This window comes from Rattus norvegicus, chromosome 2 (genome assembly GCF_036323735.1).
Source record: "Rattus norvegicus strain BN/NHsdMcwi chromosome 2, GRCr8, whole genome shotgun sequence".
Taxonomy (NCBI): domain Eukaryota; kingdom Metazoa; phylum Chordata; class Mammalia; order Rodentia; family Muridae; genus Rattus; species Rattus norvegicus.
In genome coordinates, this window is record NC_086020.1 from 25,233,422 (window position 1) to 25,257,843 (window position 24,422).

At 44.2% G+C, this 24,422-nt stretch overlaps 1 protein-coding gene across 11 annotated transcripts in view; it reads right to left on the reverse strand.

The window, feature by feature from the left end:
- Msh3 (mutS homolog 3) overlaps positions 1–24,422 on the reverse strand; it is a 141,458-nt gene that overhangs the window by 54,022 nt on the left and 63,014 nt on the right. For all 11 annotated transcript variants that reach the window (NM_001191957.1, XM_063282328.1, XM_063282327.1 and 8 more), the window contains 4 exons: positions 24,108–24,217; positions 10,529–10,661; positions 5,438–5,625; positions 4,703–4,871 (listed from right to left, as the gene is read on the reverse strand). In NM_001191957.1, the coding sequence (NP_001178886.1) occupies positions 4,703–4,871; positions 5,438–5,625; positions 10,529–10,661; positions 24,108–24,217 (600 nt within the window). The remainder of the gene's footprint in view (positions 1–4,702; positions 4,872–5,437; positions 5,626–10,528; positions 10,662–24,107; positions 24,218–24,422) is intronic.

Consider the following 24,422-nt stretch of genomic DNA (forward strand, 5'->3'; position numbering starts at 1 on the left):
CTTCCTACCCGTCTTCCCATCACTCTACTTCAGGGCTGACGTTAAAGGTGCAGGTGAAGGCAGTCATGCTTTCTCTCTTTCCATGGGTGCTGGGGATTAGAACTGAGGTTCTCAAGCCTGTGAGCAAGGGTCCTTACACACTGAATCATCTCCCAACTCTACATATATAAGACTATAAAATGCTCCATTATTCTGTTCCACTATTTTGAGGTGTGTGGCCACCAGCCTGAACAGAATAGAGCTTTCAGAACAGTTTTCACATAAGAAGCCTATAAGTATCGTCAGACAGGCAGCCTTGACTTCTGCAAATGAAGACATTTCTTCCCTTATGAGAACATACATTTTCCTTTATAGGAATCTACCATTTCAAACATCACTTTTTAATTGATTAAATTTGCTCTTTGACAATTTCACACATATATTTGGTAATTCTGATTACTCCACACCCCTTTCTATCTCTCAGCCGTGTCATCTCCCAATCCTCTTCATAGGTCCCCTTTCCATATTTATATCTTTTGTTTTGTGACCAGTGTTTGTTTTTAACCAAGACCATCAGTTTGGTCACATGGTTGGAACTGCCCTTTGGAGCATATGGGCTTGCTGCTTGGTCCCTCCCCCAGAAGCTGTCAATTATTCAGTAAGGAGGGCTGGGGCCTTATGAGCTCCACTTCCATCCACAAGGGAAGCCCAGAAGATGGCACTGCAACCCTTCTCATTTTTAGGCTCTTGTATTCTTTCCATTCACTCTTCTGCACTATTCCCTGAGCCTTACAGGAATTACCTTCATATATCCAACCACACTCCCTCCATAAGAGAGCCTCTCAGACAAGAATCAGAAGTAAAAAAAGTGAACTTATACCACATTCCATTTGTAGCACGAGTCAGAGATGTGTTCTCTCAGTCTGCTCATAAACTAACTCATACTAACACACACACATACACACACACACACTTGTTAATATGTTTAATATTCATACCAAGCAAAGATTTTCAAACTATTAATATTTCATGTATAAAAGTCGGTTAATACAGCTTCAAGTCTGCCATACTCATTCTACAGTTAAGAATAAACAGTCTATGGCTGGAAAGATGGCTCAGTGGGTAAGAACAGTGGCTGCTCTTCCAGACCGCCTGAGTTAAATCCCAAGCACCCACATGGCAGCTCACAATTGTCTGTAACTCCAGTTCCAGGGACCTGACAACCTCACATCGACATACATGCAGTCAAAGCATTAACACACATAAAATAAAAATAAAACTGTTAAAAATAAAATGTATCTTTAAAAAAAAGAATTAACAGTTCAAAAAATGCCCCTGTAGTTATAAAAATTAAGTAAAAACAAGCCAAAATTTAGATATTATTGATGAAAAATAAAATTACTAATTATACTAAACAATTCTTGGGTTTAAGAACACTCCGTGAAGGCTTTTGGCATTTTATGAAATGATTCCAAGAGTACCTAAGTCAAAGGCAGATATTAAATTCCAAGGCTACAGGATCCTAGCCCACGGGAGTTGGTGGTGAAGGGAGGTGATCCTTTTGGAAAGCCTATTAAACACGGTGCAGCATGAGAGCCGCTGTGTAGTGCTCAGACGTCCACTGCAGGGGCTACCACTGCCCCATCAAGCCAATGCCTTCCCAGCGTGCAGAAGGGAGGCATGGTGAGAGTCAGGAGAGCAGTGGTGCTCACATGCCTGTCCTTAGGTCTTAGCCTATGCCCGTCAGCACGGCTTGGGCTGTGCTGCAGGATAGGAAATCTTCTTTCCAGTGATTCCCTCTCCCTTTTGGGAAATGAATGAGCATGCAGACTCCTTGTTTATGAGTTTTACTGCTAAGGAAAAACCACTGGAAAAACAATGCATGTTCTAGAAAGCTCTGCAAGTTCTCACAGCAGTCCCCTTCTCTGCTGACTCCGCCACCCAGAAGCTAACCCAAGAATTCTGCCCTGAGTCATTCTAGTGAGCTTTGACGTTACTCTCCGGACTTCTGTCCTGGTTAAACATCAGACATTGTTACCAAAGTATGTTATTGCCAGTCTAGGCTAATACCATTGCCAAGTTTGCTGATAATCTTTCTACCATTTGTCTGTTTTCATTTTAGATAGATATGATCCAGGCTGGTATCAAACTCTTTGAACAGCCAAGGGTAACACGGACCTGGACTCTCCTGCCTCCACCTCCCAATCACTAGATTCAACTCCATCATCAGTGCCCAGCAATCACTAGATTCAACTCCATCATCAGTGCCCGGCAATCTCTAGATTCAACTCCATCATCAGTGTCCAGGCAGCTCCTGACCTTCTCAGTGCCTGCATCCCTTTCCTCAGCATCACGTGGGCCCATTCCCCTCTCCCTAACTTTCCTATCCCCCCTAATAACTTTAAATGTTTCTTATTTAGAAAACTTAAAGGAGAGACAGACACATCTCTCTAGAGCAAAACACAGAGAAACCACCAATCTGACAGGCTCATGGGTGAAAGGCTTTTATTATCGATACGAGAGAATGAACAACCAGAGGCCTTTGGGCAGGTACAAAGCAGCTATGGCTACCTTTCTGGGGTGGAGAGGAGAGGGCACACTGCCAGGGCAGAGAGAAGAGCAGGAGCAGAGAAGAACCCCTGTTACAAGGATACAGCATGTGTGGGCTACAGCGTAGGCACGTGTCTGTAAGGGAAGCAGCTCTTCTCAGCAGACAGAAATGCACTCCACAGGCTTCTGTGGAACGATGAAAGAGGACTTTGACCTCTCTGAAGAGGTCCTATAACCCAGCTGAGCTGAGGCGAGGCCTTCACTATAGACAAGCCAGTGGCCTGCTTTTGGGGGGTACTTGAGGGTTTTTTCCCCTTTGGACCTAACAAATACAAAACATTTATCTGGATAAGCTATATGTCATGAATGAACAAAGTTTTCATAAAGATTATTCTTAGTCTTTGATGCCTTTTCCTTTAAGAATAATAATACTATCAATGTTATATCAAATCTAATTATCACCCATATCCAAATCCATATTTGGTTAAGGTTAAGAGACAGATAGTTCATTGCTGTCATAAAAATGACCAGCACAGAAGTAAGCTATATAAAGTTACATAACATTCATCTTTCATGACTTTATTGCAGACCAGTATGTCAGGAGGCAACATATAATAAGGCTTAGTGTGCTAACGATATGAAAAAGCTAGGAGAAGAGGACTAGGAATGTTACCGGACACTGGCTTGCTAGTGTGGCACATTCATCTGTCCATTCCTAGTAACAGGACTCATATCTGGTCTATGTCAACAAGTCTTTAAGAAGGTATTACAAAGGCCACATACAGAAATCTATGGAGACGGAAGAGGAGGGTATAAAGTCACATTAAACAGGAGTTGTCCTCCCTCCCTCATGGATAACACCGGAAAGAATGGTGTGATGAATCGGTATGTATTTCATATGTATGTTCCTCCCAGTATTCTCACAACACGGGAGCTCTCCATGATCATGTGACATGTGAGTGCTGTAAATGGCATTCACTGAGCTCTCCAACCACAACACCTGAGAGCCACTCGTCTACTACATATTGTAAGGAACTGTATTAAAACAAGCGCGACCCTCGAATTTCATCAATGAACCAGCAGCAGCATTTAGGTTACAGGCAGCCTGCCAAAGTCATAAGCAAATGTTTAGAAGCAGGAAGAGATGCAATTAGTCAGTGTCTGCATAAACACTTGGAAATATTTTGTCCTGTTGTGCAAGCTCTAAGTGAAACAGGCTTTGTGTCTGCCTAGGTAACAATCTCAAAAGTTAGATTTGAGATTGACTAAGCCAGAAGTTAGACGGGACAACTTAAGTCAATGGTTAAATCTGTTAAACATATACAGTCTTAAACATTTCGATAAGCACACCATTATTCATTCTAATTTCTCACTCCAAATAACCATATAGTTGACATCTTCACTAAAATATACAAAGCAATGAAAACATGAAGACATAGATTTAAAATGTTGTGGTCCCAAAGGAGACCAGAACAAGTTCTTTATCAATTTGAAGTTTTATTGTGTAGCACAGATCTAGCTGGAGGCACACACTTCTGGGACTATAAGTCTAATTATAGTCAAGTTGGTACCGTGGGCAAAATCCACAAGTGGGCACTTCCCATTGGCATGAATGGTAGCTGTTGACACATACGACAGGATATGAACTTTCTGCAAAGATGGGGCATAACTGTGTCACCATGGTTATCACGGTTTGAACAGGGAGGGGAGCAGAAAGCCTTGCAGTTGCAGAAGCAGAGCATGGCGGGCGAGTTATGGTTCCCATGAAGCACTGTTTACTAGAAAGTCGGGTCTCCTAAGGTATTTTCTGCTCACCAGGAACAACACTTACTCCTCTGGGAACCTCCCTTAACCTTCCCCCAAAGGTCAACCACGCAGCAGGGCACACACCCCTGGGTCAACACGAACAGTCTGTATCAGCTCAGACCCCCACCCCACTGACTGTCATATAAAATCTGCTTGCTCTTCTACCATTTTCTTCTCTCTGCTCTGAGAAATGACCTTGGCAGCTTCAACACCAATAAATCTTTCTTTCTGCCCTTAGAGCAGTCTAGTCCAGTAGTTTCTCTGTACCATCATTTATAACGACCTAGCCACAGATCTTATTTAAATTATAAAATGGCTTTTCTACTCCAGGAAAACTGATATAAAGTGAAAGTGTGTTTGACATTACCTCTTGTCCTGATACAGTCACATATTGTAAAGAAGGAAGTTTTAATATTTTTCGCAATTCTTGTAAATGCATTTGGATGCTGTGAATGACTTCTTGAATTTCATTTTTCCTCTTTTTTATTAAAGGGAAGTCAGAGAGGTCTTTGAATAATTCAGTTTTATCGCCAGCTCTAAAATATGAAAAATGCAGATACATATATTAAAGCATATTAATTAGACCAGTCGTCGATTCCGTAGTGTGATGAATTGCCAACAGACTGGAAGTCAGGAAAATGTGGTTCTGATTCCAGCTCTGCCGCTGACTCTTTATGGAAACAGTCCTTAACATCTGAGGACTGACAAAATCATTTTTCTTGTATTCACAATTCACATGGTGAAACCAAGAACTAAAACCATCATGTCATTCGCCTAGTCAGAAGATAACAACAAATGTAACCCAGCTGCCTGTGGGGCACACCATAAAACTACCCCCTTAAAAGAGCAACTGCAGCATCTAAATGCAGGAACAGTCACCCCTGCGTGTCAAGCAAACGAGGACAAGGGCCACTGGACACCGCTTCTGAGTTAATAAACTTAGGAAAACTTTATCCTTTTATCAACTGATCCCTGGGGAAGTATTTCATCTGTCCCATTGCCAACTACGTGAGTTTAAACAACTGTAAATGTTTCCGATTACAAATACACTCGAGCACTGGCGGATGGTCACTGGTGGGAGGGAGTGGAACCCTTCACTTACTTGGCAGCTTGTTCATTCAGAACCTTTAAATAAGGCTCCACTGGACTGAGGAGCTCAGGCACTTCTAAGACGCGTGCTCGGAGCAAGTCTGACTGTACGTGGGAATTAACAGCAGGCATTAACGCTTGAAGCTCTGATTTGAGTTGACACAGGTTTTTGACGATCAAGAAGAACTCCTGAGTAGAGCACTAGAAACAGGAATATTTAGAAATTACCTTAATAGTGAAAGGAGAGCTAGATATGGTGGCTCAAACCTCTGATGCCAACAGTCAGGAGGCTGGCGTGGGAGGGTCACTGCAAGTTCAAGGTCAGTGTGAACTAAATAGAGTCCAGGCCTGTAAACTGGGGTGCAGTGAAGAACCACTAAAATAGCCACTCTGATTTCGTGGAACATTCAAATGTTCAAACGAGGGAAGGTTTTTATTATAGGTAAAACACAGGGCACATCCAGGAGCATCTAGAAGAGTCCACACAGGGAAATGCAGATTCCTTTCTCCACACTCCACTTTAATTTGGCTCTTTTAATTGGCTCACTGGACAGATGGCCAGACCTGACTTTAGGGCACAGACTGTTGTGTGGCTTAAGAAGAGAACCAAATTGTTTGAGCCACTCTGGTAAAGGGGAGAAAAGCTCTGTCAAAGGGGGAGTCTGGATTTTTAGGATGGTTTTCATAGGGCAGAGGAGTGTTAAGGAAAAGGATCTATTATAGGAAAGTAATTTACAAGGGGGAGGCTCTGGCTCTTAGGATGGTGAAGGCTTCAGTCAAACTGTTCTGCTTGGATAAGGGGGCAGCAGGCTTCTGAGAAGTACTGAACAGCCAGCTCCCATTTCCCCTGAGAGCTGGGTTGTCCATAATGCTGTCTCAGGTGTCTCTGGGCCAACCTAACAGTTGTGATCCCCCACCCCCACCCCAACACACACACACAGACACCAAGGTTGAAAACAGTAAAACAAACTAACTAAAACTGCAAGGCAGCATGTGTCACTTGCTCAAATGTCAAAGTTGTGCTGATTACCGAGCATGTCACCCAAGATGAGAAGCAGACACCTTTCTCTACTCTCAGTAGAAGCACAGCCTTCAGAAGAGCAGATGGGTATGAGCAGCTATCAATAAGGCTCTTAGAGCGTGGAGATAAACCCTCGGGAAGAGGCTTCCGGGATGAACTTCTTCACAGGAGGGGAATTACTACGTTCCTTCTCCTGAGATATACGAAGGGCAGGTCAGTTGTGAAGCCCTTGCCTCAGTCATTATCAGTCTCTTTTGCAGAAAAGTAAGAATAAACGAACAAAAATAACCGAGTTAAAAATTGCAGTTGCGTGAGAGCTTGGAAGCATGTGGGTACAAGAAGATAAACTAAAGAAAAAAGCTAATGAAATTGTGGATCTTTGGTTAAGGCAATTATGCTTCAAACAACAGGCCACAGCACAGACCCAGCACTGGAAGTGTCAGAGGCTAAGTCCCCACGTGCAATAGTGGCTTGAGCTCGGTCCAACCTGGCTAGGAAACTATTCACACTCAAGACTGCGCAAACTCTCTTTGCTCAACATTGGTGGAGCATCCTTATCCTCAAATGTATTTACCAAATTTAACACCTAGTATGGGTGCCTGAGACCTAATGTTCTCAGATCTGAATTTGAAGTTTTAACATAAGAAGGCATATTTATCTTTCCACATTAAGCCCCCTTGGGATCTTGTATCATTATCACCCTGACTGTACCTCCACGAGAATTCCACAGCCACAGGCCTAGGCTGCCCCTGCTATGTGTGAGCCCACAAATAGGTACCCAGATGCTACTCCCCACTGGTGCAAACAGCACAAGCAGCAAGAGGTAAAAACTAAAGAACCGGCCACAGCAAAGCCTGGGAAACCACTGCTTTTTTTTTTTTTTTTTTTTTTTTTTTTTTTTTTTTGGTTCTTTTTTTCGGAGCTGGGGATCGAACCCAGGGCCTTGCGCTTCCTAGGCAAGCGCTCTACCACTGAGCTAAATCCCCAACCCCCCCCCCTTTTTTTTAAGGCACTTGCTAAGCTTTTTTTTTTTTTAATTTATTTTATTTTATGTATATAAGTACACTGTCTTCAGACACACCAGAAGAGGGCATCAGATCCCATTACAGATGGTTGTGAGCCACTATGTGGTTGCTGGGATTTTAACTCAGGACCTCTGGAAGAACAGTCAGTGCTCTTAACTGCTGAGCCATCTCTCCAGCCCCGAAACCACTGCTTTGAAAAAAAAAAAAAAAACACAACAAATCTCAACTGAAGTGACAACTGGTGTGCAGATTATGTGATGGAGACCCAGCTGCCACAGATGTGGCTTAAAGCACACGGGCTTTATAACACTGGTTCGTCAACAATTCCTCTCAGCTCCTCACTTTTGAAGCCAATCTCCAGCCCACTCCAGTGACAAACTGAAGTGGGACCAAGGACCAGATTCCAAGTGAGTCACAGGCTCTTTTAGTAAAACACAATCAGAAATTCCAAATTAAAGCACTGCACACAGACCACTTTTCAAATAGTGCAATTGTAACTTCTTCTAGAGTTGGGAAAATCTAAGAGATGCAAAAACTTTAGTGAGGCGAACATCAAAGTTAACTTTAAAGAGAGGCAACGAGGCCGCCAAGAATCAGCACAGCTTGGCAAGGTGATGTGACCTCCATGCCATGGACACTTTGACCCTGCTCTTTTGATTAACAGCTCAAACAAAATCTGCTCTGATCTTATTTTTTCTTGAGGAAAAGAAAGATAAGAAAAGAAAAGAAAAGAAAGAAAAAAGGAAGGAAAGAAAGACCTCTGACACCTGTCAATGAATCTTTTTCAATAGTGAAGGCACGGTGCCTGGACATGAGCTGGCTGGAGATTGTATTTTGTTTCTAACTTAACCTAAGCACAGGGAACAATTGTGTAAGTCCTCTTGGGTACCACGGACATCCTCAAAAGCAGTACTTATCGTGCCGATAAAAATTTCCCAGGGAAGAAAAGGATTAAAAAGTAAACACTAATGAAAATTAGTCACATTAAAATTTGGGCATAGAAAACCTGTTCTACCATGAATTAAGTATGTAATAAATTTTCATTTAGCAAAAAGTAAAATATAAATAAAGTTTGCTTAGGAAGAGTGAATCAAGAGAAAAATCCCAATGGCATTTGAGACCAGACATGGAAGTATTCAAGAGTCACAGCAGCTAAAACACGCTCAGGGACGGCGGATTTAAGCACGAATTCTGCCATGTTAGGAAGTTACTAGTGCTCTGTGACGGTTTGAATGAAAGAGGCCCAGCAGACACCCTCAGTGCCCCTTCTACCCCATCTTCACTCCTAAGTGTCACTCCCAATACCCAGACCTCAGAGGATCTCAAAAGCATTCCCCACGAGACAACCCACTGCTGACACAGTCTTAGGAACCAGACAGAGCAGCAGAAACTAAGGAGCAAAACACCCACCCAACAACAGAAATCAACACCTAGGATTACAATGACCCCAAACCCAGATGCGTGGATGACAGATGAAAACACAGTAAGAGTCAGGACAACGTTGTACTGAGCCACAGCAACCCCACTGCAGTGGGCCCTGAGAAAGGCCATGCGATCGACATACAAGAGGAGGACTGCACAATAGCCTGTATGTGTTAGAGGTCCTAAAAGAGGAAATCCACAGAAGAAACCTGTGAAAACACAAACAGTGGGATGGAATGGAAAACGAAACTCCAGTTCACGACCTGAAAGTGGAAACAGAATCGTTAATGAAAACCCAAACTGAGGGACAACTGGAACTGCACTGGAAGGCACTCTTGCAGGAACCTCCGAGGAAGCCTCACCGATAGAGCACAGGAGACGGAAGAGAAGGTCTCAGGCATGAAGACAAGTACAAGGAATGGATTGCTTGGTCAAAGAAACTTTAAGTTAAAAGCCATCCAGGCACAAAACATCCAGGAAATCTGGGGCAGTATGAATAAAAAGAAAAAAGGTTGTAAATAATAGGAAAAGAGGAAGGAGAAGAAACCAGCTCAAAGGCACAAAAAATATTTTCAACAAAATCAGAAAAGAAAATATCCCCAGAATATAGAGCCCTCTTGACACATAATAATCAAAACAGTAAACATATAGAACAAAGAGATAATATTAAAGATTCAAGGGAAACCTGACTTCTCAATGGAGCCTCTAAAGCAGAAGGGCCTGGAGAGGTGATCTGAAAACCCGAGATACCACAGACACCAGCCCAGACTTCTACATGAACCAAAACTTTCAATTACAATAGATGGAGAGGAAAGGCACTCCATGATGAACCAAATTTAAGAACTGTCTATGTATAAGCCAGGCCTACAGAAGGTACTAGAAGGTAAACTTCAAGAGAAGAGGCTAGCCTCATCTAAGAAAACACAAGGAATGAATACTATAAAACCAGCAAATCGAAATGGTAGGCTGCCCCACACAACACAAAAGGGTGGGGTGCCCCACACCACACAAAAGGTGGGGTGCCCCCCACAACACAAAAGGGTGGGCTGTCCCACACAACACAAAAGGTGGGGTGCCCCACTGCCACAACTCAACAGCAGGTGCCAACACTGCTCACTGATAACTCTCAACATGAATGGTCTCAATTCCGCCAACAAAAAGACTAACAGATAGGATTCAAACATAGGATCCATCCTCCTGCTGCATCCAAGAAATATATGTTAGGGTCAAGGACGGATATCATCTCAGGCTAAAAGATGGGAAAGGATTTTCACTTTGTTTAGGACAAAGACCATCTAAAAACTAAAAACTTCAGGCTTCTCTTTTTCAAAGATGCAGATCAAAGTGAGTTTCTCGTTTTGACAATGGCCTGCACTTGGATGATATAACACAGCACCTTGCATTTCAACAGAAGTACTTCTGTATATGCTGCGGTCGTCTCAAGAAGTGAGAAAACCTTTTGTGACGGCAAATACTGGCATGCAAACAACTTAAACTGTACAATTAAAATTTCTACAGCTGCTTTCTCGTGCTACTTGTAAGCACTAGTGGGAACCACGTGGTTTTCCTTCAGGACCTCGAGTTCTTACGTAAGGGGACACTGTGTGTCTCAGGAGGCTTAAATTTCACCACTTACCTTCTTGTGATAAATGCTACACAGTCCTCTCTCGACATCCGGTAGTTTCCGTAGAAGGTTTTCTATCTGTTCAAACACACTGGATTCTGAGTGGAGAACATCGGATATTGCATCAAGTCGGGCATTTATGTCCCTGTGAGAACGGAGTAAGGGCAGGGCAGACGTTAGGAACTCAGAGAACAGGCAGTGCCAACTTTAATGCCTGGGACTATGGCACGGTCACTGAGACAGGCCAAGGCGGCCATTCGTCCCTGCCTCCTCCTGTCATCTGGCTACGCACAGGTCCACACAAAGGAAGACACTAACACAGTACAGAAAACAGCCTGTGAGGCGACTACACAGAGTGTATTCCCCGTCTCTGAGGGGGTCCACACAGGTGTCAGACAGAGAAGCAAACCCTGCAGAGAGTTAAGAATGAGAACCCAGTGCAGATCAACTTCATCATCCAGATCAGACGCCAGGGACTGTAATGCCAGACTGTTCATTGCCAGCGTACTTAAAACCAGCACGATTTGGGAAAAGATTTCCAGGCAGCAGCAGTCTGACCAATTCAATTCCAGGAATATATGAACTCTTTCACAAAGTACGCGTGACCACAAGGGTGGGTTCTATAGCTAAAAGGCCTAGAATCTAGTTCCATCTCTGACTGATAGCATAGAGGTGGGCAGGCCATAAAGTACATGTGGCATCTCCCCTAAGGATGGGTAATGGCCTAGGGAGGGAAAAGTCTGGGATAAGCAACCTGGGGAATTTAGGTGAGGCCTGCATCTCTAACAGAAAGTCAATGAGATCTGCCTCTACAGATAGCAAAGGTTACCAGGTGTTGACAAAATCCACTCAGCTTTCTGGGTGGATGCAGGTATTTGATTTCATCTCCTCCTCCACTGGGGGGGAGACACCTCTGCCTCCTCGTGACATACCTGGTATTCTTAGTGCTTCTCTCTGAGTACAAGGACCTCTGTACAAGGATTTGACATGATCCTGTACTCCAGTTTTACTCAGTGACATGAGGACAGGAATGGTGCATGTCAACTCTACGTCCTGGCTGTCCTGGCTGATGAAGATCTTCCTGTGCAACCTTTCACACTAGTCTCCCTGCCTTGGCCCAAAGCACTGCTGTAAGCCATATGACTCCATCTGCCTGGGGTCATGACTACAGGAGAAAAACCTCCACTTCCACACCTACTACCAAATGAAGTTCTCAAGTCGTTAAGCCACTGAGACTCGGGACGTGCGTGCTGTAACAGCTGTGCCAGCATGACTCATGGGCTGACCTCGAGCAGTGAGATGATGAGGGTATGATGGTGGTAGCGCTGTTGAATGAAGCATGTGTTGGCAGAGATAGAGCCTAAGCGAAGTTGAGGAGTAGTAATACAAAATGTGGAGACCATAATGCCAGAAGACACAGGAAATGAGGGTTGCAGGACCTTATCAATGGTAACATACCCTGTGTGATTAAGTCACTTGGGAAGACGTGTGAAGGCCGTGCCAACATAAAATGGAGACCTGACTGACCAGTGTGCCCTCAGTGAACTGTGGCCCACCAGCTCCCTATAGATCAAAGGCCTACATTGCCAAGATATAAAGACCATGGTGACACTGAAGACACAGGCCCTCAGCACAATTTAGATGAATGAACCAGTGGAGAAAAGAATGAAATGTTTTAGTGGATGCAGAGGCATCAGACATTAAATAAACAAGGTGGGGACTGGAAACAGATGGTCCAGTTCCAGAGCAGCTGTTGACCGTGCAGGAGATCTGGGTGCTCCTCCCAGCACCCATGTGCTGATTCCCAAGCAGCCCTGAGTCTGTCCCCGGTGGGGTCTCTGTGACTCTCAAGGCCAGCAGACTGTTGATCCACGTGAGGCCAGAGGCAAGTCCAATTCACTGCAATTCAAGGCATTGTTGGTTCAAGCTTTGAGAGCCTCACACCAGGCAGTTTATTTTAGGTATATTTAAGAACAGCACAATTTGGAAAACAAAAATTCCTGGTGATAATTAACTCAACTCTTGTGTACAATAAAGTTTAAGGCATGACTACATCAAAACTCTTTGTAAAGTACACGTGTCCTCTTTCATAAAGACATGTTCTACAGATTGACTACATGTGACATATTAAGGGTCTGGGGAGAGATCTGGGGTGCTCTCAATCATATGGATAGTGCAAAGATCACAAGGCTACAAACCATCCCTGCTCCTGTTTGTAAAGTACATGTGACATCTCCCACAAAGGTGGACTCTTTACACTGACTGAGAAAAAAATGCTCAAGATACGGGTCTGGAGGGGATGACCGAGATAAACTTAAAAGTCTGTGGGAGCCAGACATGGCCTTGCCATTCAGATAGCACAGAGGCCAGTGACCACATCAACTCCCAGCCTTCTGGGTGGAAAACAGGTTATACGTCTTCCTTTAAGGATACAGCCCTGCGTGTTTAGCATTCCTGGATTCCCTAGCACTTATCGGTGAGCACAAGGACCTCTGCACCCCACACAGTCTTAGGTGATCTGATTATTTTTCTTGATCTTCGTAGGCACCAGGCAACATGGAGGATGCTGTGGTTTACAGCTGGTGAAGGCTGACACTTTCCGTATCTTCAAGCCCACCAGTAAAGCCATGCTTTTCCGAGGTACAGTGGCACTACACTAAATACCCCACAACTTCAGGACCACAGTGTATCACAGGATGCTCAATAAACAGTTGCTTTTTACAATTCAATTTGCTTCCCAGGGCTACAAATGAAATAAATCAAAATGAGCTGAAACAAAGTGTGAAAGCTGCTTTCCATAGGACTGTTGTGATAAAATAAATCAATGTTTTACTCTAACATTTACCCAAAATGCTACATAAATATGAAGCTCTACTTCAATAAATTGTTCCTGCAAAAAATGAAAGACACACCAACTGGATTAGATGAGGTTGATGCTACAGATGGTTGAGGACAGTTTTTTTTTTTTTTAATGCCATCTGTGAATATATATGACACCCACACAGATAGCTACTATCTCAAAATTAAAGTTTTTTGACTATATAAAGATAATAGCAAATGACTCAAATAAAAACCTAAATCAGCTTTATGAATTCTATCAGGAAAAAATGAATAGACATAAGACCACAAATTCCTTTAGAGATTAGAAATATTACACTACATTGGTTTCAACCTGAAAACCACAAGGCAAGCAGCTTTTGGTTTAGCCTGGTGTCATCGAAGGCCAAAGCAATCATGGCGGGTGGAGTGGGTGGGCAGAGTGGGGAAGGGAACTGAGTAGGGAGGGGACAGGGAGGGGGAAGGGGGAACATGATCAGTTATTAGGGGGCAACAGGACTGAAGCCCTGAGGGCCAGTAGAAAGAATGGCAACCTCGGGAGGTAGAAGGTGGGGGGATCCACTAGAATGTATCAGAGCCCTTGGAGGTGACAGACTCTCAATACTCAAAGGGAGGGATCTTAGATGAAATGCCCTACAGTGGGGAGAGGGAAGTTGTAGAGCCCACCTCCAGCAGGAAGACAGGGCATCAAGTGGAGGGATGGGGTTGCCATCCCACTCAATTCTGAGTGCCAAACACTCAGAATTGTCCCTGTCTAAAAGAACTGCAGGGGCAAAAATGAAGAAGATTCTGAGGGAAAGCAGGTCTAGTGATCCAAATTGGGATCCAGCTCAAGGGGAGGCTCCAAGGCCCAACACTATTACTGATGCTATGGTGTGCTTACAGACAGGAGCCTAGCATGGCTGCCCTCTGAGAGGTTGGACAAGCAGCTGAAAGAGTCAGATGCACATACTTACACCTAATCAAGAAGCCGGGGACCCCTGTGGTTGAATTAGGAAAAAGCTGAAAGAAGCAGAGGAAATGGGTGACCCCATAAGAAAACCAGCAGAGTCTCAACTAACCTGGAACCCCGAGACCTCTCAGACACTGGGCCACCAACCAGCAGCACACCAGCGGACACACACAGCAGAGGATGGCCTGCTCTGGCCTCAGTGAGAGAACGCCCCTAACCCTCACACCTAACCCTCAAGAGACTTGAGGTCCCAGGGAGTGGGGAGCTCTGGAGGGGTGGGGTGGGGGCATCCTCTTGGAGACCAGAAAAAGAGGTTTGGGATGAGGAACAGTCAGAGGGCAGCAGACCTAGAGGGGGATAATGACGGGGCTGTAAAAAAGATTAAATATAATAATAATAATAATGATAATGATAATAATAATAATAATAATAATAATAATAATAATACACAGAGAACAGCGGGTAGATCAGGCAGAGGCAGGTGGATCTCTTGAGCTTCAGGCCAGCCTGGTCTACAAAGCAAGTTCTAGGATAGCCAGGACTGCACAGAGAAACCTTGTTTTAAAACCCAAGCTGGGGCGTGTGTGGGTAGGAAGTGGGGTATAGCGTATGAAAGGAATGGAAATACCTACAGACAGGCCTTAAGGAATACCCACAAAGCCGGGTGTTTCTGGAAAAGAACAGAAGAGCCACGCCTGGAGCTGTCAGCAGAAGAAGCAGGTAGCAGTGACTTGAAGTGTTGTGCTGAGGTAACGAATGAGGACGCACATGAGAAAACATGTTACTACTAATTACAGATGCCTACGTGGGCGGGGACAGTAAGGGGTTACGCAGTATTGCTTACCACAAATCTGTCCACACTAGGTGACAAGAATTCCATTTTTATCTTCTGTATACAGATTAAAATGCCAGTGACAAAGAATGACTTCAAAGACTTAAAAATAAAACAATTCATGTAAGTTGGAGGGTTTTTCTTTACTGAAGTAGTTAAAAGACCTTCTGAGAAATTGTAATAAAGCCATATGAGGGCCATGAGAATCATCCATCAGCTGAGTCAATGTGAGGCTGGGGGAGCCTGATAGACCAGCACTGACAAAAGGATGAGCTGTGATAAAGGTGTCTTAGCTCTCTCCACGGTCACTGTGGTAAAGCAATACGGGGGGAACACTATTTGACATACAGTTCCAGGGGACTGTCCAGCAGTGTGGGGAAACAGTGGCAGGAACTTGAAGCAGCTAGTCACATCTGCAGTCAAGAGCTGAGAGACAATAGGCTTCTGCCCAGCTCTCTTTCTCTAACAACATTCAGACCCAAACCTAGGGAATGGTTCACCCATAGTGGCTGCATCTTCCTACTCACCAAGATAAGCACAGACAATCCTTCACTGACATCACCTTTTCCCAGGCGATTGCAGATTATGCCAAGTTAACAAGCGAAATTAACTACAGCAGATATTATCCCAAGATGCCCCCACATTAGTGACCCATTGGTTGACCCACGCGGCCTAAACCAAGGAAAAGAAGGTACCTGAGTCATTTCATTGCAGATACCAAGGAACAATGGACATGGGGTCCTGTAAATGATTGATTACTCACTATAACCGTGGGCCAAAGAACAACCTGTTGGTGCCACTGAGCTCCTTCGCACATGGAGACGAGCTGAGTGATGTGAGTGTCACTCAGAATAGTTATGTCAACAGAGCTATCACTAATGACGGATGGAACTTACTGGTTACTTCTGAAAGTGTCCTTGCCATTGAAATGTGAGAGTGCTGAGGAAAGCAGACAGACTCGTGGCTGAGCTGGTCAGCTTTGTTGTCATTGCTTGACAACACAAGGTTGTCATGGAAAGGTTTCATTAAGGGTGGATGATCAAAATTAGCCAACTAAATTTATATACTAGTAGACTGGCCATATGATACGGTTAAGATGGATATTTAAATCGCCTTCTTGGGGAAAGTAAAGAGCTGAGTGGTTAAGAGCATTTGCCTCTTTTTCAGGACCCGGGTTTGATTCCCAGCACCACCATGGCTCACGATAAGGTGTAACTTCAGTTGAAGGTGGTCTGACATTCTCTTTGAGGGCACCAGGTACTCACTGTTACATACACACACACACACACACACACACACACACACACACACACACACACACAAATATACAAAGTAAAATAAATGAATGAATCTTTTTTAAAAGGTACCCTTCGACTAGAAACAGAGTTGCTTTCTGAGGTTGAGGTATTGTCATACTGAGGAGTCTAGCTCTGCCTTTCAAACACCACCCCATTACCTAATAAACAATTACGGAGTCCTCGGAAGGACCAATACAGAAGGTAGGAGCTGTCAGGGCTAAACTGGTAAACTGCAAACCTTGTTGATAATGAACGTACACTGCGTTAGCAAAAGCCTGCTTTAAAAATTAAGTTATATGATGTGTTATGACCCTGGTACAGTGAGACCCACAGAGGTGCATCTAGTTTTAGGAGTCCATTTTGAAAAGAAAATAGAATTATGACCACACCCCCGCCTTCTCCCTCTCTGTCTTCCTTTCAGGTTCAGGGCTCACAGGAGACTCCCTGGGGTGCACACCACTGTTCCAGAGGAAGAACTAAGAAGGGCCAGGGGAATGCCCTGGGCAGATGGGAAGGTGGGAAGCATGCGGGAGGCCAGAGCAGAACTGTGGCCACATAGCAGCTGTGCCCGTGAATGAGAAACAAGGCTGGTGGTCGGAAGCAGGCTGAGGAGCAGTTAGAAAGCCGCTTCCCAAAGCCAGGCAAACAACAGTGAAGGGCTGAACATGAGGACGCTGCTATGGGAACGGAGAGAAGCAGTTTCAATAAATAGTAGTAGTTAGTATAAAAAACAGCAGTTGTCTCCCATAGATGAGTTTTTGTGTCAAAAGTCACAAACCAGCAAGTTCTCTCCAGCACTCCGAGGACGAACAGCCTGAAGCCCACAAGTAAAAGCAAAGGACAACGGACAGAGAAAGAGAAACCCAGAGGCAGGGCGCAGAGAACATCCAGTCTTCCTCCTCAGTCCCTCTCCGTTTGCTGCTGCCTTTTATGCTGGGACAGCACAGATGGTCAGCATCTCACAAGGGCACTGAGCCTGCACAGCCAAGGAGCGGACCCCAAGTTCCTGGCCCTGTGCAGGCCGGAGGGGCTGCTTAATCCTCACGCATTGGTGGACAGACGTGGGCTAAGATCCCCCTAGGTTCACTCTTGTGAAGAGCAGCTGTCACTTTCCATTCACCTTCAAAGGTCAGAGGGCACAGGTGTGAGGGCAAGAGCAGTCAGCCACAGTTCCCAGCATGCTCCCGTCTGATGTATGAGAATAACTGATTGCACTGGGCCGAGTGAGCCCCGTCTAAGTGCCGTTGGCATGGAGTGTGGGAAACCAGAGAATTAAGAAAGCCTCCGGCAATGTTAATTTTAAGTAGTTCTAGGGAGTTAAAAGAAACACTTTTGTTAATATAAATTTAATATTAAGTGAAAGTAAATATGTAATATTCTATTACCTCATCATTTAAGCCAGGGCAATAAACTAGAAACGAAGCCATTAATACTCCAGACATGAGTTTCCAAAATCAGAGTCATTTAATTATTCAATAGAATTAACTACTGTGAAAATGTACTCTCTGCTTTATGAAAATCACAGGGAAATGTAGCCAAGGAGCTAATCCTAATGGTTCACACTCCCTTCATTTTAATCACTTATTTATGCAATCTGAGTACACCATGAAGTCAGCATGTGTGAGCCTCATCCCACTTTCTAAAGACTGACTTGAATTGTAAAAGCACCCTTCACTTTCTCTGCCTACCAAGCCATTCTGTGTATAAGGACAGGAGCTGTATTTGACTCAAAAGCCCCCTTCTCTGCACTTGCCTCTCCTTGCTAGTAGACTGCATAGCTCCCAGCACAACTAGATTCCTTGAGAGCTGGAGCATTACCTTGTCACTGTTAGAGCACTTCAAGTGCAAAATAATCATCCTATTCTGATGAAGGAAAGCATGAAGGGTGCTGGGTGCCACCCCCAGGCCCTTGCTACCTCACAGGGAATAAAGCAAATGGAGTCACACTTGATTGTTCTTTTGGTAAAATAGCGCATCTTTAGGATACAGGACACAGGAACAGCTGGAGTTACACGATGGGACCTGGGCAAGTGGGAGCAGTGACAAGTATCTCAATAGGTGACATTCTGTTTTTAAACTTCGATTATGAGGCCCTCTGAAGATTGAGTTGATGTTTGAATTGCTAAGATATCTGCACTATGAAGTGGAGACCGCAGCAGGGGCAGAAGCCATCGCTGGGCTGTCTCAGTGGACTGCTGATTCCTCTTCCTCCCTCACAAACAAGCAGACAAGATATAAAAGTACAAAATCCTGGGATTCCTTACAGATATTAAATCTGTGTTTAAATGATATTTAAATGATGGGTACCTCCAATCTACTTAATGCCAAATGGAGGAAATATTTGCAATACAGAGCCATTTGTTATTGGTTGAATTGCATGCCCCCTCCAAAAGGGAAGGGGGAAAAGACAGGGAGGGAGGAGAGGGAGGAGGAAAGGAGGGAGGGAGAGAGGGAGGGAGAGGGAGAGGGAGAGAAAGAGAGAGAGAGGCTGGTCTTGAAATCTTAGCTCTTAGAGTGTTACACGGAAACAGGGTTAAGGCACCTGTAAATAGTTGGGATGATGTATCTTATTAAAAAGATCAGGAGAAGAGATGAACACCAGCAAACACCATCAGACCACGAAGGCAGTGACCTAGGAAATGCAGCCAAAAGCCAAGAGAAGCAGAAGGTGCCAGCAAACTGATAGGAGCTAGGAAGGAAGCACGGGACTGGCTTTCTCATAGACCTCAGAGAATCAGCTCACCCTACTGAAACCTTCACCTTTGGCTTCTATTCTAAAATTCATGAGCTAATACACTGCCATGATTAAAACCATCAAGTCCATGGTGCTCTGTCAGAGGAGTCCTATCAAACTTACAAACCATCTAGACCACCTGTGGAGGTATGAGTAGGAATGGTCCCCATGGACTCATGTGTTTGCATGCTTGGCAAATGGAGGGTGGCTCTATTAGGAGGTGTGAGCTTGCTGAATGAGGTGTGGCCTTGTTGGAGGAGATGTGTCACTATGGGGCTAGGCTTTGAGGTCTCAGAATCTCAAGCCTGGACAGTTGTGTTGCTTTTAATTCTGCTGCCTGTGGATCAAGATGGAGACGTCTCAGCTCCTTCTCCAGCACCATGTCTGCCAGCATGTTACCTGCCAAGACAATTATGGACTAAACCTCTGAAAAGCCAGCTCCACTTAAATATTTTCCTTTCTAAGAGTTGTCATGGTCTTGGTGTTTCTTCAAAGCAATAAGACCCTAAAACTCTACCAAATGTGGAGTTCAGATTCTGTCAGTATGACTTCAAATAGGTCCCAAATATTGCTAAACAAGGAAGAGCTCACATGGACTCAGAGGTCGAGGAGTGAGAGTTTTCACATGCCCTTTAAAAGCACACAGAGTTCTATTTGACCAGCCTGACTTTTCTACATAGTTTTGAGAGTTGTAACTTCTCCCACGATGCCAACAGAGATTTGACAAGAATGCAAAATGCTGCCACACTGTGTTAAGGACAATATTTTCCTTCCTGGCTAAACAAATACTCCAATGAAAGGGAAAACAGTTTCTTCAGGCACACTGTAAAGTCAAAGCCAAGAACGGTGCTCATGGCTGCGTGCCTGGTACACATCGGGCCAGACAAAGTTATGGGTGGTTGTGAGGCGCGGTGTGTGCTGGGAATTAAACCTGTGTCCTCCACAAGAGCAGCAAGTGCCTTCAAGCTCTGAGCCCTTGTTTAGTGCCTTAATCTCTCTAGCCCTTCTTCAATATTTTATTTAATCTCTCTAGCCCTTCTTCAATATTTTATTTAATCTCTCTAGCCCTTCTTCAATATTTTATTTAATATTTTATTTAATCTCTCTAGCCCTTCTTCAATATTTTATTTAATATTTTATTTAATCTCTCTAGCCCTTCTTCAATATTTTAACACACAGTCTGCTACCAAGTCTCCAACACGCTTTTCGGCAGTGCTGAGGCACGTGACCGAATCATCAAGTGGAACGATCCAAAGATGGAGTCTTAAAAGGGTGGAGTCTTAAAAGGGTGGAGTCTTAAAAGGGTGGAGTCTTAAAAGGGTGGAGTCTTAAAAGGGTGGAGTCTTAAAAGGGTGGAGTCTTAAAAGGGTGGAGTCTTAAAAGGGTGGAGTCTTAAAAGGGTGGAGTCTTAAAAGGGTGGAGTCTTAAAAGGGAATGGGACATAAATTATTTAACTTTTCAAAAGCACTGGAACCCATGCCTTCCAGCATGCTCCATCCATAAGAAGCTAGGGAACCACACTGAAGAATCGTCTTGCTTAAACTCAGCAGACCTGATAAAACTATAAGGGGAACCTTCTGTAGGAAACAAGGACAATATCAGCAAACATAAGTCCATCTCAAAAACTTAAGTGAGCCCACTTTGCATCATGATCAGCCAATAAGAATAAAGCAAAAGCCATTTCGACCTTTCAAAACTGATGTATAATTCAGCACCAAAGAGCCTATTTGAAACAATAAACTATGGCATATAAGTCTATGTATACTATGGTACACAGTATATAAATCCTTGAAAGGTAAAACATCTGGTTCTGGATTTATGAGCTCCCAGGTTGCCCTGAGAAATAGAACCAGCCATTTATAGAGAAACTGCTAAGAGAATTCACAGATGACTAGCAGACCACAGGGCTCTGCACCATACTAAGAAATCCGCCTTCCCCTGTGCACACTCCCCACCCTAACACTTAGCATGGATTTCAGAGATGCACTGTAAGCCTGATAGGCCCAGCCAGGCACACATGTTAGCATTCTGGAAAGGACAGACTCAACAGTGAGAAGCTGCTGAGCCTGAGGCTACTCAGCCGGGCTCTCATCTTTCTATATCCCTTCTCTTGGCAGCACTAATATTTAACTAAAATTCTTTTAAGATGCACTACAATGAATTAAAAGAATAACTGTTCTTAAACAATGATGTAACTTAAAAATAAAAAGGTGGGATTGCTCTGATATGTTAGGCCAGCGCGAGCTCACACTTGAAGCATTAGTGTTCAGTCCATAATGTGGTAGCCATCCAAGCATGAGGACTTGAGTTCAGTCTGCAGAATTCAGAAGAAAAGAAGCCAGCACAGTGCTGGGGAGGGAGAGCCAGGGGGATCTCTGGGGTTCACTGGGCAGCCAGCATAGATAGCTATTTGATAATATCCAGAACATTCAGAGCATCCATCTCAAAAGACAAGTAGATGGTCCCTGAGGAAGGCTCTCTGGCCTCCACAGACACATGTGCATACACACACATACACACACACACACACACACACACACACACACACGAGAGAGAGAGAGAGAGAGAGAGAGAGAGAATAAATGTAAAATATAAAATTAAATAAATGAATAAAAATTTAGATTTAAAAACCATCAAGTTTTAGTGTTCAGTAAATGTCTTTGTTTCAATAACCAAGCAAATAGCACAGTAAGAACCACGGTGTGGCGGTGCTTTTCCACCAGCCACAGCTATAGTCACAATCCCTGTTCACAGAGTGGCTGCACTCTGCTCCTATGTGAGTCCTCATTCATCTGAATTGAAACTAAAGGACAGGGCTAGAGAGAGGGCTCAGCAGTTAAGAGCACTGACTGCTCTTCCAGAGGTCCTTTTCCCAGCAACCACATGGTGGCTCACAACCATCTGTAATAGGATCCAATGCCCTCTTCTGGTGTGTCTGAAGACAGCTACAGTGTACTCACATATAGAAAATAAGAAAATCTTTAGAAACTAAAAAAGAGACTCATTTCAGGGATTTCTTCTCTGCCTCGTAAACTCCCCATGTCTTGAGGACTTTAGAATAGCACAGTGACCTGAAGTGACTAGGTAGTCATCATCAACAATGAATTAGAATGTCACAGACATGACTGAAGACAGTGGTCACTAACTCATCCTTAGGTTAAATGACTAACAATATTGTCAGTGTAGTGAGGCTGTTGCGAGGTTTAAAAGAGACAGGGCAAGGGCGTGGAGAAAGACATCTCATTGGTGAGAGCCCTTGCAGCCCTTAGAGAGGACCTGAACTCAGTTTCCAGCATGTGTGACACTGGGCTAACAATAAAACTTCAGCTCTAGGGGATATGCTGATTCCATATCCTTTTCTGACCTGTTCACACATGCACTTACACACATGCACATGCACACACGTAAATAAAAATAAAACATAAATCATCCAGAGAGATGAAGCACACACATAAAGACCCTCACCTCACACCTGTTAGCGATCCAAAGTTCACGCAATCTGTACAATTACTACTTTATAACTGAACAGCCCTGAGGGAGACGTGTGACTTCTTCAAGGCTGAGTGCACTGAGACAGGCAGGCTCCAATGGACTAACTCACTGAGGAAAACAGGAGATATCTAGCTCTGCTCTCCACAGATGCAACTGAGTGTGTGTGCGGTCAGTCCCACAGGGAAGGATTCAGGACAGTGGATGGTGCCTGCTCAGGGCAATACTGGGTGTAAAGCAGCATTACTGCTATGGGCTATCAGACAGCAAGCGGCTTTCTAACACTCCTGGGGCCTGTGGTATTATTTCAAGGACTCAGCAGACAGCACTTTTGAATATGGAATGCTGATACGTAGTAAGAGCCCAATAAGTAAGCATATCCACCAGTAGACAGTAACTGGACACTGCATGGGCCAGGCACAGCTCTAAGTAGATGTTCCCACATTTACCTTTGTCTCCATCAGCTGGGGAGCCTACAAACTGCAGCTCCCCAGTCACAGCACACATCACATCATGATCTGTGGGACTAGACAGAAACCTCAGGATGAAGATCCCTGCCCATTCTGACGTGCACACACAGGGACACACTTTCGGGGACACGAGATTCACATGAGATTTATGTTCCTTCCCACAAGGACCTTCACACCTGATAACTCTCCTTTCAGAAATACTTGGACTTCAGCAGTCAAACTGTCCCTGCTTCAGCTCAGGCCATCGACCCTGGTCCATGGCTGTGAGACTTTACCAGCAATGCCATGCAGTGTCCTTGTACAGCAAGGCTGGCTCTGATGCCAGCATCACTAGGCTTAGAAAAGCTAAATTAACTCTCCCTGCTGCCAGCCTCTGAGTCTCACCTTCAGCATCCTCAACAGAAGACCTGACAGTTCCTCTCCCTTCTCTCACTACTTCCTTACATTGGTGCTACCAAGCCAAGTAGGTACCCTCTACCCCAACAATGCCCACAACTAGATACCCTCTACCCCAACAATGCCCACAACTAGATACCCTCTACCCCAACAATGCCCACAACTAGATTCTCTCTACCCCAACAATGCCCACAACTAGATACTCTCTACCCCAACAATGCCCACAACTAGATATTCTCTACCCCAACAATGCCCACAACTAGATACCCTCTACCCCAACAATGCCCACAACAACTAGATAACCTCTACCCCAACAATGCCCACAGCCTCCGATCAGGCCTGATCTTGACTGGTGTGGGGGATGGGTTGGCTCTGTGTGCTATTAGATAGTCCACTGTCAGTTATAAAATACAATTTGCTCCATTTACTGTGATCTTATTAGCCATGAATATTAGTTTTGAAGAAGCTAATATACTTTTAATTTTATAATTTAATATCCACAGTTTAAACACACACACACACACACACACACACACACACACACACACACACACACACACACACACAAAGAATTCCTTTTACCTTAATTTAAGCAATGGTTGGGTAACCCATTTTTTTAACTTCCTTCTCCCAAATGAGGTTTTAGTGTGGTCTAAAACCCAAAGCAAACTTCCTCTGGTCTTCATATCAGTCTGAAAAAGATCAGATAACATGTTTTATGATTGAAATTATATATTTCAATCAGGACAGTATTGCATTTCTGTTGCTGTTAAGTGTCCTAATTAGTCGACCTATCCTACCTTTTCTCAGTGTAGTGATGAACTGAGGGTTTTTTCAAGTCAGGCAACTGTTCCACCACTGAGCTCCATCCTCAGGCCTGATTTAAACATTGCGAAT